The 17,451-nt window shown below is 25.1% G+C and overlaps 1 protein-coding gene across 2 annotated transcripts in view; it reads right to left on the bottom strand.

Annotated features, from left to right (window-relative positions):
• LOC117173275 (protein yellow-like) overlaps positions 1-17,451 on the bottom strand; it is a 46,996-nt gene that overhangs the window by 8,923 nt on the left and 20,622 nt on the right. For both annotated transcript variants that reach the window (XM_033361749.1, XM_033361750.1), the window contains exons 3-6: positions 9,075-9,204; positions 8,828-8,990; positions 1,393-1,752; positions 964-1,152 (exon numbers count right to left, since the gene is read on the bottom strand). In XM_033361749.1, the coding sequence (XP_033217640.1) occupies positions 964-1,152; positions 1,393-1,752; positions 8,828-8,990; positions 9,075-9,204 (842 nt within the window). The remainder of the gene's footprint in view (positions 1-963; positions 1,153-1,392; positions 1,753-8,827; positions 8,991-9,074; positions 9,205-17,451) is intronic.

The following is a 17,451-nucleotide window of genomic DNA, read 5'->3' as shown; positions in this document are numbered from 1 at the left end:
TTCAACTTGTAAATATTGTGAATAACAAAAATATTGTTTTATTATTTATTACATGCACGAAATAACATAAATATTGAATTTTACTTTTTCTTTATTTAACAACAAAAGTTAATTGTGTATCTTAAGGTTATGTAATTCAATATTTGATATGACATGTATCAAAAAAGTTTATTTATTTTTAACATATATCTATTACAATTGTATGACTTTTTGAAATGATTATTATGTCGTGGAATGAGTATATGAATTCAATTTTTTAGATTATATGCACATGTGTTTTTTTTTATTTAGTGTAAATTTAATCAATAATTAAAACAATCAGAAATAAAAAACAAATAAATAATTATTCGAAAATGAGATTATTGATGCGAATGAACACAAAAGTTAGCGCGCTAGTGTGCGCACACAAAATAGCAAGAATCCAACGACAAAATTTGGACCAAATCGTACAAATAAAAAAAGGTCCTATTGCAATCTGAAAAAATAATTTTCGGACAAAAATAAAAAAGAGGAAAGAAAAATGTTTGTTTCTCAGGTATCAAGGATAAAGTACCTGTTCTGCGATGCTGTCAATTTTCTAACTATTTACATTTTTTTGCCTTCATAAGGGTCCACCGGAACGTTGGTAATGCAATTTTATTTTTATTTTTTATTTTTATTTTGAATGTTATTTTATTGTAATATGATAGTAAGAAAAATAAAGAAGACAAAAAAAAAGAAAAAAAAAGGAAGGGGATTTGATTGGCTGCCTCTAATTTTTCTTTCCTCTTTTTTCCTTTTGTCCGAAAATAATTTTTTGTTCAGATTGCAATAGGAGCTTTTTTGTTTGTTCGTTGTGGTCCAAATTTCGTCGTCGGATTCTTGTTTTGCTAACAGGAGTTTGCATCAATTTGATGATTGGTCGTTAATTAGGATTTTCAATTTGGATTTGAATCTAATTAAAATTTTTTAAATTTTAATTACCTTGACGTCAGCAGGAAATATCATAGCCTCGTCATGCCTCGCAACGATTGCTTGATTGGCTGGACTGTAGGGCAAAATTGAGTTCCAACATCCAACGGCGTTTTTATCGATTAAATTAAAGAACTGAAGTCCATTTTCATCCATAATTTCAGCCGTTGAATGTGAGAGTGGACCTCTTTCAGGAAGCACCTAAAAATTTTTTTTTTTGCAGAATTGCAATATTTGAATTTTAGATTTAAAAATAATGATTCCCAAATCAAAACACCTTCCAATCACCCGAGATGAAACCTTATAATGTTTGATCCCGGGTGAAACTTTTCACACTTCCCTGAAGTAGATTAAAGTCAATATGCCGAAAAAGAATTAAAATCTGGTAAAAAGATTTAAAATGTCGTAAATCAGGGCAAAGGTGTCGAAGGGTTCTATTACCTGAAAGTCGTGATAACTATCGAGGGCCAGCTGTTCGTCTCTGAGAATTTTGGTCGATACCGCGAATTCCCGATTGCTGCTTAGAGGATGGAAAAAGAGAGTTCTGAAGCCATCGGCGGCCAAGGGCGACAGGCTGAGTCCGAAAATGCCCTCCTCACTCCATTGGAAATTAAGTCCTCCGATGTTATAATCACCAGTCAAGGGGTCTGGCATGAAGTAACCGTGAGTCACTCGCCAGGACTTATTTAGGGCCCAGGAATAAACTATCAAACCGTAACCAAGTTCGTCTGACAAATAGGCGAAGGCATCATCACATCCGTTCTTTCCAAGATCCACTGCGATGTTTGCTATGAAGGTATTCTACGAGTAGAACAAGGCAAATACCAGTTTAATGATTAGTCCAGGAATCTGGTAGTATTATTGTCCTATATATGCAAACTCGTAACCTCCATTAGTAGCGCATAGAGGCTGAATCTTACATAGTGGATTCAAGCACATAATTTATGGCGACCACTGTTTTAAATGTATAAAATTAATCGAACTTAAAACTATATTTCTACTTTTATCGCTCTCCAAGAATTATTTTAATTTGTGTCTTTATTTTCACTTTCAATAACAGCTGTTATTTTTAATAATAAATTTTCAATTGGTTTATTCAATGTTAAAGTAATATTTATTTTAAGTCAATCTTAAAATTCCATTCTTTTAAATAGTATAAGCAACCCGTGTAGAAATTCAAATCGGGCACTAATCTGGTTCCCGACCATTCGACCCCACTTAAAGTCGGGTCATCTGACTAGCCCCCGACCAGTAGCGTTACGGTAGATTAGTCGGGGGCTAGTCAGGTCATCCGACTTATCCTAGATCGGGTTCTAGTAGGGGTCATATGATAATACATCCGCGTGGCATAGTAACCAAACTCCCCAAAATTTGTGGAACGTCCCCTAAAAGTTTGTCAAAATACTTATTATTTACGGAAATCTCCATGAACTTTTTTGAAATATTTAAAAGTGCTCAAATTTACCCAAGATTTAATGGGGAACATATCTTACGCTTAAAAACACATAAATTTATGTAACTAAAATTCCCCAAAATTTGTGGAATATTAATTTAAAAAGAAAACTTCAGCTGGAAGGTAGCAATGAAAGAGCTTCGCTCTGAAGGAAGCGCCATGTTGGTCACAGTAGTCTCTGCTACAGGCAATTATGATTCGTTACGTGTGGACTGCTGTCTTAAACACTCGATGCGTCATTTTTGTTGCGCGAGAGGCGGCACGTCGCGCCCTTGCGGATTTTCTTTAAAGCTACCAGTCCAGAACCGCAAGACTCAAATGAAGATGGTAGCGAAATCTGAACTGGACCGTGCTTAATAGTTTACTACTAGGAAACTAGTAGTATTCGCAATTTTCTAAAAAATACTACAAAAAAATAAGATTACGTCTTTTTGAAGATTTTGATCGTTGTTTTTATGAAAAGTTGATTTTCGTACAAAATTATTAAGTTAATCATTATTTATTACGTATATGTGAGATGAATTTAACATTAGTAAATCTTTTCTCCAAAAAACGGTGTAAAATTATTGTTAAATATATTCTTAGTGTTTTAGAATAAAAAAATCATTACGCTTTTTTAGATATTATATAAATTATAATTAAATTTTGTATCAAACCCTAAAGTTATTATGAGCTAAATTACAATTATATAAATTTATTATATTAACGTTTTAATTATGTTAATGATTTAATGATGAAAAACTTATTAATTTTAGATTAAAATTAAATAATATCGTATTTTTATTTTAACTTTATCTAATCAAAATTTATTAACTATTTAATATTTGAGCTATATTTGTTAAAGTAATAATTAGTTAAAATTTATCTTGAAATTACATTTAAAAAAAGATTATTAAATTAATAGATATATTGTGAAATCATCAAGTTTAATAATATTATTATATAAAATATAATTGAGCATTGGGGTTTAAATCTAAAGTTACTATAAGCTAAATTACAATTAAATAAATGTATTATATCAATGTTTTAATTATGTTAAAGATTTAATATTGAAAAACTTATTATTTTTAGATTAAAATTAAAGAATATAGTATTTTTATTTTAACGTTATCTAATCAACATTTATTAACTATTGAATACTGGAGCTATATCAATTCTAAATTTTACATAATTAAGTCATAAAAAATTTTTTTTTGTTCACGTTTTAGTTATGATAATAATAATCTCATGAGTTCTATATTAGCAAATTATAAAGGTTAACAATATTATGTTATGCATGCTTATAATTTTTTATACTAATATTATATTCATATTTCATATTTTTCAATTAATTACAAATTTTAAATTAAATATAATTTAAATCAATTTTAAATTGGTTTATTCATTGTTACAAGAACAATTTAAAAATTTTATCTTAAAATCTAATTTTGTCAAATAACATAAAGTATTATTAAATAAATAGATATATCCTGAAGTCATTAAGTTTAATAATATTATAATATAAATTAAAATTTAAGAATAAAATATCAAATATCAAATTATATAAAGATTAGATTTAAATTTTTTAACATTTTGTAACATAAATATGTTATTTCCTCTCAGATTATGTAATTAAATATTGGCTATTACTTTTTTAATGAATGTTTCATTTTTTCTTTTAAATAATTGTATTACAATTATATAATTTTTCATGGTTCCTCCGATATTGTGAAATGTTGTTAAAAGATCTGTGAATATTTGGGTTAAAATAATTGTTCTGAAATCATAATTGTTAATTTTGAAGTTTTCAAAATTCTTAAAAAATAATATAGAATATTTCAATAAAGTTATTTCCATTTTCCGTGATTTAATTTAAATTTAGGTAAACTTAATTTTTTGGGCGTCAAGAGAAGGAAAAATATATAATTTAGTTTCATGGGAAAATTTCAAAACAATTTTTTACTAATGACTTCTAAGAGCTCCTTAAAAAATATTCAAAAACCTTTCATATTATTTTATAAAGTAAAAAAAAGGGTTAACAAGTGTTTAAAGCAACATCGTGACAAAATAAATAATTTTAGAATAAATTTTAGTAAATTAAAGAGATACTTACAAGTTTTAACACTATTAAAAAACAATAAAAATTTATAAGAAATTTTAGGACTTTTTTTAAAATTCAGGATAATGACATAAATTCTTTAGGTTCCAAAAACAATTTCTTAAGAATTTTTAATTTGAAAAATGAGCTTCAGCAGAAAATTCAAAAAAGATTTCAAAAGATCAAATATTTCCTTAAATTTCGAGAAAGAGTAGAAGATTTTAAAGCAAAATCTTTTAATTTTGTAAGATTAAAAAATAAAAAGTGAATTCAACTATAAAATTCTACAAATATTGCGAAAATTTACAAGAATAAAGAAGATTTTTAAACTGCAGAAGATTTTAAAATTATTATTTTAGGCAGCAATTTAGATTTTAAATAACTTTTCTAAATTTCAAGAAAAATCCCAGTCAGATAATAAAATTTTTAAGAATTTAAGAAGTATTGTGTAGATATTTAATTCTACAAGGGATCGAACTTTTCCTATTGTTTTGTAAAATCCCGTAAAATATATATTTTTCTAAATCTAGATTTTTTATTGAAGAATAGGAAATATTTATAAAGATTTTATAATTTTCTTCAAATTCGTAAGAAATTTTGGAAGATTTTCAGGTAAATTTTTTATACTTTAAATGATTGTTCAACATTTTAAGAAAAAATTGGATTCATTTACAAATATTTCTGGGAATTCAAGAGGGTTTGCATAGACTTCAAATATTTTAAACCTGGAAAGGTTTTCCGAAAATTTATGGAATATTTATTATTTCTTCTGAAATTATAAAACATCTAAATATTTTTCGAAAAGGCTGACATTTTTTAAATAATTTGTAAAATCCTGTAAAATAAAATATATATTTTTTAAATCTTCTGCATTCTTTTCTTGGCACATCTTGAATATTTAAAATCTTTCCTAATTGTCTCATGAAAATGATAAAACTTATATAATTCTTTGAAAAAATACTGATACTTCTTCCCTTGTAAATAAATTTAAGATATGTGTAACTAAACAAATATCAAAAAAGCATTGTTGTGTTACGTCAAAATATTGTTTAATTTATTTCTATACCACACTTCATCCTGAAAATCTATTTTTATTTACAAAACGTCTGTTAAATTTTTTAAAATAATACAAAGAAAATATTACGTAACTGCAGTTAGGGTGTGGGAAGGTCAAAGTGTTTAAAATAACGTTACGGAATATATGAACGCTCTCTAATAATAGTACAATTTTGTATAGGAAAAAATCTGTCCACTTTGCGGGCAGATTCTCATAGCACGCTGCACGTGCGGCTCGCCATTTTGAGCGCGCCTAGGGCGCGCGACTGTTACTTGTCGTGCTTCGAGCTCTATAATATATTTATCTTGTGCATTGCGCTCGAAAACGTATTTACCTCGCGCGTGATTGTGAATTCTCTTTTGTTAAAGCTCTTTCGGCTTTAACGAACACATTCGCATCACGCATCTCGTGCTTCGCACTTGAGTTTTTCCTTGAAACTCAACCAGTTGTTATGATAATCTTGTAGGGCTATCAAAATCAACATTTTTCTTTTCTTGACATTTTTTCATATAAAAAATTTTTGAATTTAAAAAAACAATTGGTCTGTAAAATATTGAAAAAGCCAATCTAAGATTAATTTTTTCCAAAGTTATCATGCACGCAGACAGACAGACGTATATGCATGGATATTTCACAAAAACTTAGAGGAGGGAGGGGGGGGGTCTTATTTTACACAAATTTCATACCTTCTCTGATAAGAATGTAAAAATGAATTAATTTGACATGAATAAATTGTTGATAGTTCCTCTTTTGGTTTTGATCATTAAAAATAGCATTAAAAATATTAAAATTTTTTTCTTGAAAACCCTCACGCGGGACGAAAAATAAATTAAAAGGCAAAAGTTGTGATAAAGGTGTGTCCACTAGGGTGGCTCAAACCCGCTTTTTTTGGAGGGAAACGTCCCCCCCCTCCCATTTTTTCCAATTCCAAGAAAAGAAATTCCGTAATTTAAACAAAAAAATTTTTTTAACAGATGCCGTTTTTTACTGGAAGTTTTCCATGTTTTTTTTACTTAAAATTATTAATATTGGTCTAGTGGAATATTTATTTTTATTGTTTAATTAATCTTTAATTATTAAACAAATGGAAATTGTTTAGATTTTTTTGTTGAAAATTTGTTGTTTTTTTCCTTAAAATAATTACTATTAGCCCGTTGAAATATTTAATAACATTAGTTTATTAATTTTTTATTATTTAAACTAATAGAATATGTTGAAATAATTTTCTTAATTCGTTTTTTCCCTGAAAATTATTACTTTTAGTCTAGTGGAATATTGGTCAACATTCGTTCATTAATTTTCAAATATTTTAAAAATGGAATTTATTTAAATAACTTTGTTTCCAATTTTTTTTAATGAAACTTATTTATGTTGAAATATGAAAAAATTTAATTTAATTTAAAGAAAATGCTTTAAAACATTCTTTTAAAAAATCGTTCTTAAGAATACAGTGCGTATATTAAGATTTTAATGGCCTTCCATATTAATTTTTTATAAATAAAATGATAACATATATCATAACTTTATTATAATTATAATTATTAATTTTATCTATCGAAAAAAGCCTGACTACTGCAATTGTTCATTCAATTTGTTTATGATATAAACGATTATAATCTTCTCGACAACTCTCGTAGAAATCTTATGAGTAATTTTCAAAAATTAAAAAATCTGTGTAAGTTTTCATATTGTGGAAATTTATCCCGAATTCCTAAAATAGCAAAAATTTGCTCTCTTTTTTTAAATGTCAAAATATTGAAATTTAAACATTTTAATGATATTTCAAATTTTTCAAATTTTCTAAATTTATAGAATATTTCCTGAAAATTTTTAAGTTTTGAAAATTCGCGAAATTCAGAAAATTGCAGAAGTTTTTAAATTTTTAGGCTTAAGAAAATTTGAAATTTGGATTTTACCCTTTTTCAAAGTCTGCTGTTATATTTTTGGTTCAGAATTAATTTCTTTAGATTAAAAATTCAACCATTCGGTTGAAAGTTAAAATCTTTTGTTGAAATTCAAATTTAGTTTCCAAAATTCAAGTATTTTTTTAGAAATTCCTTATTTTCGTTTCAAATTAATAGTTTTAACTATTCCATTATAAGTAAAAATTTACATTTCATAGTGCCAAAATAAAATTTTTTGAAATTGATCTTTCTTAGTGGAATAATTAATCTTCTGATTTGAAAATTAAACGCTTTTGTTAAAAATTAAACTATTTTCTTGAAGAGTTTCATTTTCTTGTTAAACGTGAACCTTTTTAATTGAAAATTAAAATATTCCAATTTTTGTTTATAATTTGTCTTTATTAGTTCAAAAGTGTTTGAAAAATGAATTTTATTTAATTGAAATTTTTTATTAGGGATTCATCTTTTTTGTTAGCAAATTTGTCTTTACTTTAAATCAAAAAATATGAATCCAAAATGAAAAATAAAATACTTTTGTAAAAATTAAAACCGATTTTGATTTGAAATAAAAAAAAACAGTTGGATTTAAAAAAGGACGATTATTCCATTATTGGTTGAAAATTTATCTTTTCTAATTGAAAATTGAACTATTTCTTTAACAATTTTTTTTTTGTAAAAAACAACCATTCGGTTCAAAATTCATTTTTTTTATTAAAATAATTAGCCTCTTGAAATATCAAGTTTTCGGTTACGAATTTGAATCTATAATTAAAGATTGAACAACTTTAAAAAAATTTAATTTTGCTCTTAGTATGGAATTAATTTTGTTAAAAAAAATTGAACTACTCCATGGTTAGTAGAAAATTAACCTTTTTAGTTTGCAATTCAAATATTTGTTTGAACCTGAATCCTTTCGGATTAAAATGGATCTGTTTTGCCACAATTTTATTTTTTGATTTCAAATCGTAGATTTCAAATTATTTATGTCTTACGGTCCAATCGTAAATCGAAAAAATAAATATGAGTCAAAAAAACATGTTCTTCGAAACTCAGATATTTATTTGATAGAAAAAAGTCCTTTTGAAACTTCCTGACGTTTCGGTACACATGCGTACCTTTTTCAAAGCTTCTTAAACCTGAGTTGATGATAGTTTAAAATAGTCAAACAGATCAATTTTCAGTCAAAAAAGTAACATTTCAGTCAATTGTTTTAAGAAAATTAATTAAATTCATGGGATTTACTGTAAACAAATTAAAAAATGAGGAAATTTAAGATTTAAAATTTGAATTTCGCGCGCAAGAGTAGCGTAGTGTCACCGTCGACCCACAAAACACTGAAAAAGGCGCGTGATTTAAACTTAAGGTAATTATTTTTTTAAACAAACCTGATTGACATCGTCTGGTCGAAGTTTATATTGCCTGAGGAGTTTATCAGTTGTCAAATCGAAAACGTTGAGGGTGTATGGACAAGCCTGTACAGTCGTATTTCCTATTCCAATAGTTCCGGTATCCAAAACCCAAAGTCTGTCACATGCATCTGCATGAATTCTATAATAAAAGAAAATGTCCAAAAAAATTAAACTTTTTATTTATATAATTATCCGCAAAAAAAATAATTGTAAGATTTTGCACCTATAGACAGTCGTGAGTCCACTGCCGCAGGCTCCGGCCGTATTTTGGGACCAGTTTGGATAGGGAGTTAATTTCGGCGACCCACTCGGATTTGTGTCTAATGATATATAATTTAAGGTGGCTGGTATACCTGTGAATTAAAAGATTAGAATCATATCACTTTTCAGCGATACGAGAAAGTGAATTTAATTGATTCCAATTCGCGAATGTTTCCTTTCCGGGTACCGGGTTGAAAAAAATCTCGCAGTCGTTGACCAATAATTCAGTTCATAAATTGTGAAAACTGATTGCCGTTGTGGAATCTGGAAGGTGTTTACGTATCAGGTCTATCCACATTACTGACAGGGTCATTATGCTCAGCAAATATAATTTTATAGCTGCCAACATAGCGTGACGATCGTTGACAGTAAGACGTCCATGACTCAATCTCCTTTTTTTTACACTAATAAACAAAAGCAGCAAAACCTCATTTTTTGAAATTTCGTATTTTTTCATGATTTTTCATTTCTCCTGAACTCTAATATTGGAAGAACAAAATTCCTGTAACTTTATAAATATATAATTCTAGATTTGAGAGTTCGAGAATTCGAGATGAGATTCGAGACGAAATTCGAGACGAGGTTCGCGACGATATTCGAGACGAGATTCGAGACGATATTCGAGGCGAGGTTTGAGACAAGATTCGAGAAGAATTAAAAAAATTTTTTAAACGCAATGTATTCAAAGAATTGCAAACAAAAATATTTGAAAATCTTGTAAAATCTTTGAACTCCTGCGAAACCACTTCTTGAGATTGAATTCTATGAAATCCATTCAGATCATACAAAACTCCATAAAATACCGTGAAATCTGACGATATTTCTTGAAATCCTGAAAAATTTATTAAAATACGTTAAGAGTTTTCAAAATCTCTTAAATTCATTGAATTCTTTGAAAATCTTATAAAATCATTTTGAATGTTTTAAAATATCTAAAAACTCATGGAGCCTGTATAATCTGTAATTATTTCCCGAAACTCTAGTAAATTCTTTAAAACGACAAGACAATTTTTTAAACCAAATTATTAATATCAGTTTCAAATTTCTTAAAATCTTTTATAATTTTCTAAATTAAAAAACAAAATTAAACACTTTTGAAATCCTTGACAAATTTGGAAAACTTAAAATATTTTAAAATTTTTGGAACCTTATACATAATCCCTCAAGTCCTTTAAATAGATTCTTTGGAATTTAATATAATATTATAAAATTCCGTGGAAATATCTGAAATTTCTTTGAAAAATTATTTTGAGTCTTCCAATACTTTGGGATACTTGAAAATACCGAAAACCATTTTAAATACTTTGATATATCTTTAATCCTTTTTGAGCTCTTGGAACTTATTTCGAATCTTCAAAAATACCCAGAAATCTTTAAAATTCTTGGGCGTCTTCAAAAATTATTGAAATCTTTTTAAAATTCTTTGGGATCTATTAAAAAATTCCTTGGAATAAAAAAAAATATCCAGAAATCTTAAAGATTCTCTCAAATCTCATTAAAAAGTCTATGACTTTTAACTTTTTTTTTTAATTTTCGAAAATATCCTAAAATATTTTTAATTTTCTAGAATCATTTAAAAGTTTTTTAAATCTCTTTAAACTTTTTGAAGTTCTCTAAAATTCTTAGAATTTTTAAATTGACCTAAAAAATTTTTAATTTCTTTGGAATTTTAAAAAAATTTTGGGATGTTTTAAAGTACCAAATAATATCTTAGGTTCTTTGACATCTCTTTAAACTTTTGAAAGTCTTTAAAAATTCTTTGGATTTTAAAAAATACCTGAAAATTTTTGAAATTCTATGGACTTTTTTTTAATTCTTCGGGATCTTTTAAAATTCCCAAAAATATTTCAAATTATTTTGAATCCCTTTAATCTTCTTCAAGCTCTTAAAAATTATTAGGAATTTTTAAAATACCCAAAAATCTTTGAAAGCCTTTGGAATCTCTTTAAATCATTTAATTCTATTTGAAATTCTTCGGGATTTTTAAAAATCCCCGAAAACAATTCAAATTCTTTGAGTTCTCTTTAATCTTTTCAAAGCTCTTAAAAATTCTTTTGAATTTTTGAGAATAACGCGAGATCTGTACAATTATCTACAATCTTTTAAAATTATTGAATTTTATTTAAAATTATTTTGGATCTTTTCAAGAACCCAACAATATTTATGGTTCCTTGAAATCTCTTTAATGTTTTTAAAGATCTTAAAAATTCCTTGAATTTTTAAAAATACCCCAAAACCTTTTACATTTTTCTAAATCTTTTAAAATTCTTTGAGATGTTTTAAAGTACCAAAAAATATGTTAAATTCTTTGAAATATCTTTAATATTTTGAGAGTTCTTAAAAATGGTTTGGGATTTCCTTTCTTTCTTAACTTTTTAAAGCTTCTAAAATACCATTGACAATTTTCAAAATACCTTGTAATCTTTCAAATTACTTTCAATATTTTTAATTATTAAATTCTACTTAAAAACCTCCGGCATTTATTAAAATACTCTGAAATATTTCAAATTCTTCGAAATCTCTTTAAACATTTTACACCTCTTTAAAATTCTTTGAAATTTTATAAAATACCCTAAAATCTTTAAAATCTTTTAAAGTTATTTGAAGCTATTAAAAATTCTTCGGAATCTTTTTTGAAATTATCGAAAATATTGTGAATTTTTTAAAATCTCTTTAAACATTTTACAGATCTTAAAAATTGTTAAAAATTTTCGAAAATACCCCGAAAGCTTTCAAATTCGCGAGAAAATTTTAAAATGATTAAATGATGTTTAAAATTATTTTGGCTCTTTCAAAATACCCAACAATACTTTAGGTGTTTTGAAATCTCTTTAAACTTTTTAAAGTACTTAAAAATTCATAAGATATACAAAAATACCCATAAATCTTTTAAAATCTTAGAAATCTTTTCAAATTATTAAAAGATATTAAAAATTTTTCTGGGTCTTTCAAAATCTCAAAAAACATTTTACATTTTTTGAAATCTCTTTAAACTTTTGAAAACTTTTCAAAATGATATTGAATTTTGAAAAATACCTCGATATCTTTAAAATTCACTATAAAATTGTAAGATAATTAAATACAATTTACAATTGTTTTGAATCTTTTAAAATACCCAACAATATTTTAGCTTCTTTGAAAAGTCTTTAAACTTTTTAATGTCCTTAACAATTCCTTGGATTTTTAAAAACATCCCAAAATCTTTAGAATTTTTTAGAATATTATAACATTCTTCGGGATCTTTTAAAGTGCCGCGAAATATTTTCAATATTTTTAAATCTCTTTAATCTTTTTAAATCTCTTAAAAATTCTTTGAAATTTTGTAAAATACCCAGAAAACTTTAAAATTATTAAAAACTATTTAAAGTCTTTAGAATATTTCAAAATGTCCAAAAATATTTCCAATTCTTTGAAATCGCTTTAAAAATTTTACAGCTTTAATAAATTCTTTAGAACTTTCGAAAATCTCCCGAAATCTTGAAAATTCGCTGTAAAATAAAAAAATTATTAAATGCTATTTAAATTGATTTTGGATCTTTTAAAATACCCAAAAAAGTTGTATGTTCTTTCAAATCTCTTTAAACTTTTTAAACCTCTCAAAAATTATAACGAATTTTAAAAATATCCTGATATATTTGAAATACACTGTAAAAATTTAAAATAATATAATGCAATTTAAAATTATTTTAGATCTTTTAAAATGCCCAAAAATATTGTAAGTTCTTTGAAATATTTATAAACTTTTCAAAGCGCTCGAAAATTCTTCGAAATCATCGAAAATACCCGAAAATCCTATAAATCTTTCGGAATTCCTTCAGATCATTGTAAGATACTGAACGCTCTTCGGAATTTATTAAAATATTTAAACATATTTTAAATCCTTTGAAATCTTTTTAAATTCTTGGAAACTATTGAATATTCTTTAATATTTTTTTTTAATTTTAAAAAATACTCTATAGTCATTCAAATCCTGTGGAATTATTTTAAAGTATAGAAATTTGTTTAAAATTATTGGAACCTTTTAAAAATCCCTAAAATATTTCAGGTTCTTTAAAAACTTTTGAAATATTTTGAAATCACTTGGAATTTTTTGAAGCTTTTTACAATACCTTAGCATTTTTTTAAATACCTAAAAATCATTAAAATTGTTTACAATTCCTTCAAATTATTTGAAGCTATTGCAACTTCTGGGGAATGTTTTTACATTCCTAAAATTAATTCAAATAATTAAAAATATTTTAAAATATTTTTAAATCTCTTCAAATTATTGAATAATATTGAAAACTCCTCGGAATCATTTAAAATACACTAAAATATTGCAGCCCTTTTGAAATCTTTAGAAGTCCTGTGAAACTATTTATAGCTTTTTAAAATTCCTTTTAGTTTTCAAAAATGATCATTAATTTATATTTATTATTTGAAATTTTTAAATTGTTTTCTTTCTTATTGATTCTTAATTTGTAAAATTAAAATTTTAATATAATTATGGAAATATATATATATTTTTTATTATGCTCTCAAAGGACACACGTCCAAATAATGCCATGACAGACACATGGGTCTCACGGACCCTACTGACTTAAAATTTGAGCTAATCAAAATTAAACAATATTTTTGGCTGAACAGAATTATAAACGATTTTGAAAAAATAAAAAATAGGTATAAAATATTTTCAAAATATTAGTGCTAATATAACTATTTGAAAAAAAGCCTTTTACGACTCTTATTAACGAGTATTCAAAACAAAATTAATGTTAGAAATACTAGCCAATACCAACATCGAGAAAGGGATATCGATTTCTAAAAAAGAAAAAAAAACAGGTTCTAACCGAGGAAAAATTATAAGTTCATAAATCTTATTTGAACTTTCATAGCATATTGATTGGCTCGAAGTACACACAACTTCAAGTTTTAGGATAGAGCAATTAGGTTCAAGTAACTTTCGCTTTTGCTTAAATTAAAATTCTTACTTGCACTGACCTTATGCACAACTTTTCCTTTACCGCCACTTTCGGTTGATTATATTTTTTTATTATTTAAAACAGGGTGTCTAGCATTTCTTCAAATAAAAATTGCCGGACTTTTATAGGTTTTCCATAAAAAAATACTTTTCACGAAATATTCAAAAAGATTTGAGTTTTAAAATTTTTTTTTGAGATTTATTAAACTTCAACAACAATTTAATGATATTTTTAGAAACCCATAATTTTTTTTTAGTTTTCTGAAGCAGTACTTTGTTCAGAGATTGAAAAATACGAAATTGTGTAAAAAATGCTAGAACAGGGTGTCTGAAAAATTTTTTAACAAAAAATTTTTTTCTTCTGATTTCTAGCTAAAAATTTTTTATTTTACACTGACCATTAATATTCCAATATCAGCATAGTAATCTTGGAACACTGTTATATAATCTTTTATAACTGGAATAAAACAAAATCAAATTTAAATTTGAAAATGTAAAATCTACTTGTTTATTTTATTTAAAAAAAAAAAATGAATTTTTCGACAATAAAAGATGAATTCTCAACTGAAATTTTCATATTTTGGATGACAGTTGAATTATAATTAAAAAATGAAATTTTAGTAAAAAAAAACAATAAAAACAGTTGAACCTTTCACCTATAAAAACACAAAGTACATAAATTTCCAACTAAGTAGTTGAATTTATTAAATAAAATATGATTTTTAAACAAAAAAGTTAAAGTTTTTCCAAAAAAATTAACTTTTTCACAAAATACATTAACTTTCAACGAAATACTTGAATTTCTAATAAAAGGGATTAATTTTCAAGGAAATAATTAAATTGTTTACCAAAGACAGAATTGTCAACCTAGAAGATGGACTTACAACAAATAAGTTCAATTTTCCATCAAATATTTGAATTTTTAACCTCCAAAAATGAATTCTGAAGAAAAAACACGAATTTTCAACCAAAAAGATTAATTTTCTGAAAAAAAAATTTCCAGAAGATACATTAATTTTTAAGCAAATGTTTGAACTTCTAACAAGAAATATAAATTTTCAACAAAAGAATTAAGTGTTCCACCAAAGAAATGAATTTTCAACCAAAAAAATAAGTTTTTAACGAACCAGTTTAATTTTTAAACAAATAGTTCAATTTTCAACCAAGAAGATAAATTTTCAACAAATAAGTTCAATTTTGAACCAAATAATTTTATTTTTAACCTAGGAACATGGATTCTCAAATAAAACGACGAATTTTCAAACAAAAAAAGAAATTTTATAAACAAAAAGTATAAATTTTCAACAAAATAAATGATTTTTGAACTAAATAGTTTAATTTCTAACAATAAAGATAAACTTTCTACCTAATACATGAATTTATAACAAAAGGGATGAATTTTCAACAAACTAATTAAATTTTCTGCCAAAGAAATGAATTTTGAAGCAAAAAAAAACTTTCAACAAATTAGTTTAATTTTGAAACAAATAGTTGAATTTTCAACCAACAATATTAATTTTTAAAAAATATATACATTTTCAACAAAATAAATGAATTTTGAACCAAATAGTTTAATTTATAACAACAAAGCTGAATTTTCAACCAAATACTTTAATTTATAACAAATATTAGCATTTTTAATCTACAAAAATGAAAAAAAGGCAAAATTACAACAAGATATATAATTTTTCATCCATATAGTTGAATTTATCACAAAAAATATGAATTTTCAGCAGAAGAGTTAAATTTTTTGCCAAAAAATGAATTTTCAACCAAAAAAATTAATTTTTAACAAATCTTTTTAATTTGTAAACAAATAATTAAATTTTCAATTAAAAAGAATAATTTTCTAAAGAAAGATCAATTTGCCACAGAATAAATGAATTTTCAACTAAATACTTGAATTCCAAACAAAAGAGATGAATTTTTAACCAAGCAGATAAATTTTGAACATATAAATTCCACTTTTAACAAAATAGTTTTGTTTTCAACCTACGATAATTAATACACAATCAAAACGACAAATTTTCAACCATAAAGTTAATTTTCTAAAAAAAAGACAAATTTTTCAGAAAATGCATGAATTTTCAACCAAATAGTTGAATTTTTTACCTACGGAGATAAATTCTTAAACAAAACGAAGAATTCTCAACGAAAAAGATTAAATTTGTGAAGAAAAAGATTTTTCCACAAAATACGCAAATTTTCAATCCAATAGTAGTTGAATTTCTAACAAAATTTTCAACAACAAATATTTTTTAAGAAATCAGTTGATTAAAAAAAAGATTTGCATTTTCAACTTAAGAAAATAAATTGTTAAACAAAACAACGAATTTTCAATGAAGAATATTAATATCCTATTAAAAAAGGCAAATTTTTAACAAAATATATAATTTTCTATCCGTATAGTTGAATTTATCACACAAAATATGAATTTTCAGCAAAAGAGTTAAATTATTAAACAAATAGTGGAATTTTGATCAAAGAAGATTATTTTCTAAGAAAAGGTTAATTTTTCACAAAACATATAAATTTATCACAAAATAGTTTCATTTCTAAAAAATGGATGAATTTTCAACAAAATATTTCAACTTTCTATCATAGAATTTAATGTTCAGCCAAGAAATTACATTTTTAACAAATAAGTTAAATTTTTAACGAAATATTTGCATTTTTAACTTGGAAAATAAATTTTCAAACAAAACGAAGAATTTTCAATAAAGAAGATTTTTCAGCTATATAGTTGAATTCCTCAAAAAAGAGATTAATTTTTAACGAAAGAGTCAAATCAATTGCCAAAAAATAATGTTAAAAAATGTTGATTTAAAGTTGTAAATTAATCTTTTTATAAATTAGTTTTTTGATTAGTAAATGTAAATATTCAATTTAGAGTAAAAAAAAATATTTTTTTTGTTGCAAATTAAATTATCTGGTAGAAAATTAATCCATTTTGTTCAAACTGGTATCTTTTGATAGAAAATTAGTTTTAATTAAAAAATCATGTTTTTGGTTAAAATTTCACAACATCGTTAAAAGTTAATTTTTTAATTTAAGATTTATAATCTCAGTTCAAAATTCATCACCTTTGTTAAAAATTGAACTATTTTCTTAAAAATTCTTTTCCTTTCGTCAAAACTTAATTTCTTCAACTGGAAATTTATCTATTAAATTTTTTGTTAAAAATTAATTTTTTTTAGTTGAAAATTTAAATATTTGAATGTATCTTCCATCTAGTTTCGAATTTTTGTTTAATTCGAAATTTTCGAGTTCAGTGAACGAAGAAGAGGGATCCTGTGCCAGGAACCTGACGTTATATGGAATAATGGGACAGCACCGGCGGCCCACACAAACCCTGCCGCTAAACAATAGAAGGAGGGGG

The sequence above is a fragment of the Belonocnema kinseyi genome, chromosome 5 (assembly GCF_010883055.1).
Source record: "Belonocnema kinseyi isolate 2016_QV_RU_SX_M_011 chromosome 5, B_treatae_v1, whole genome shotgun sequence".
Classification (NCBI taxonomy): domain Eukaryota; kingdom Metazoa; phylum Arthropoda; class Insecta; order Hymenoptera; family Cynipidae; genus Belonocnema; species Belonocnema kinseyi.
The sequence above is the reverse complement of the archived record's forward strand: the minus strand, read 5'-3'. Positions and strand labels throughout refer to the sequence as shown.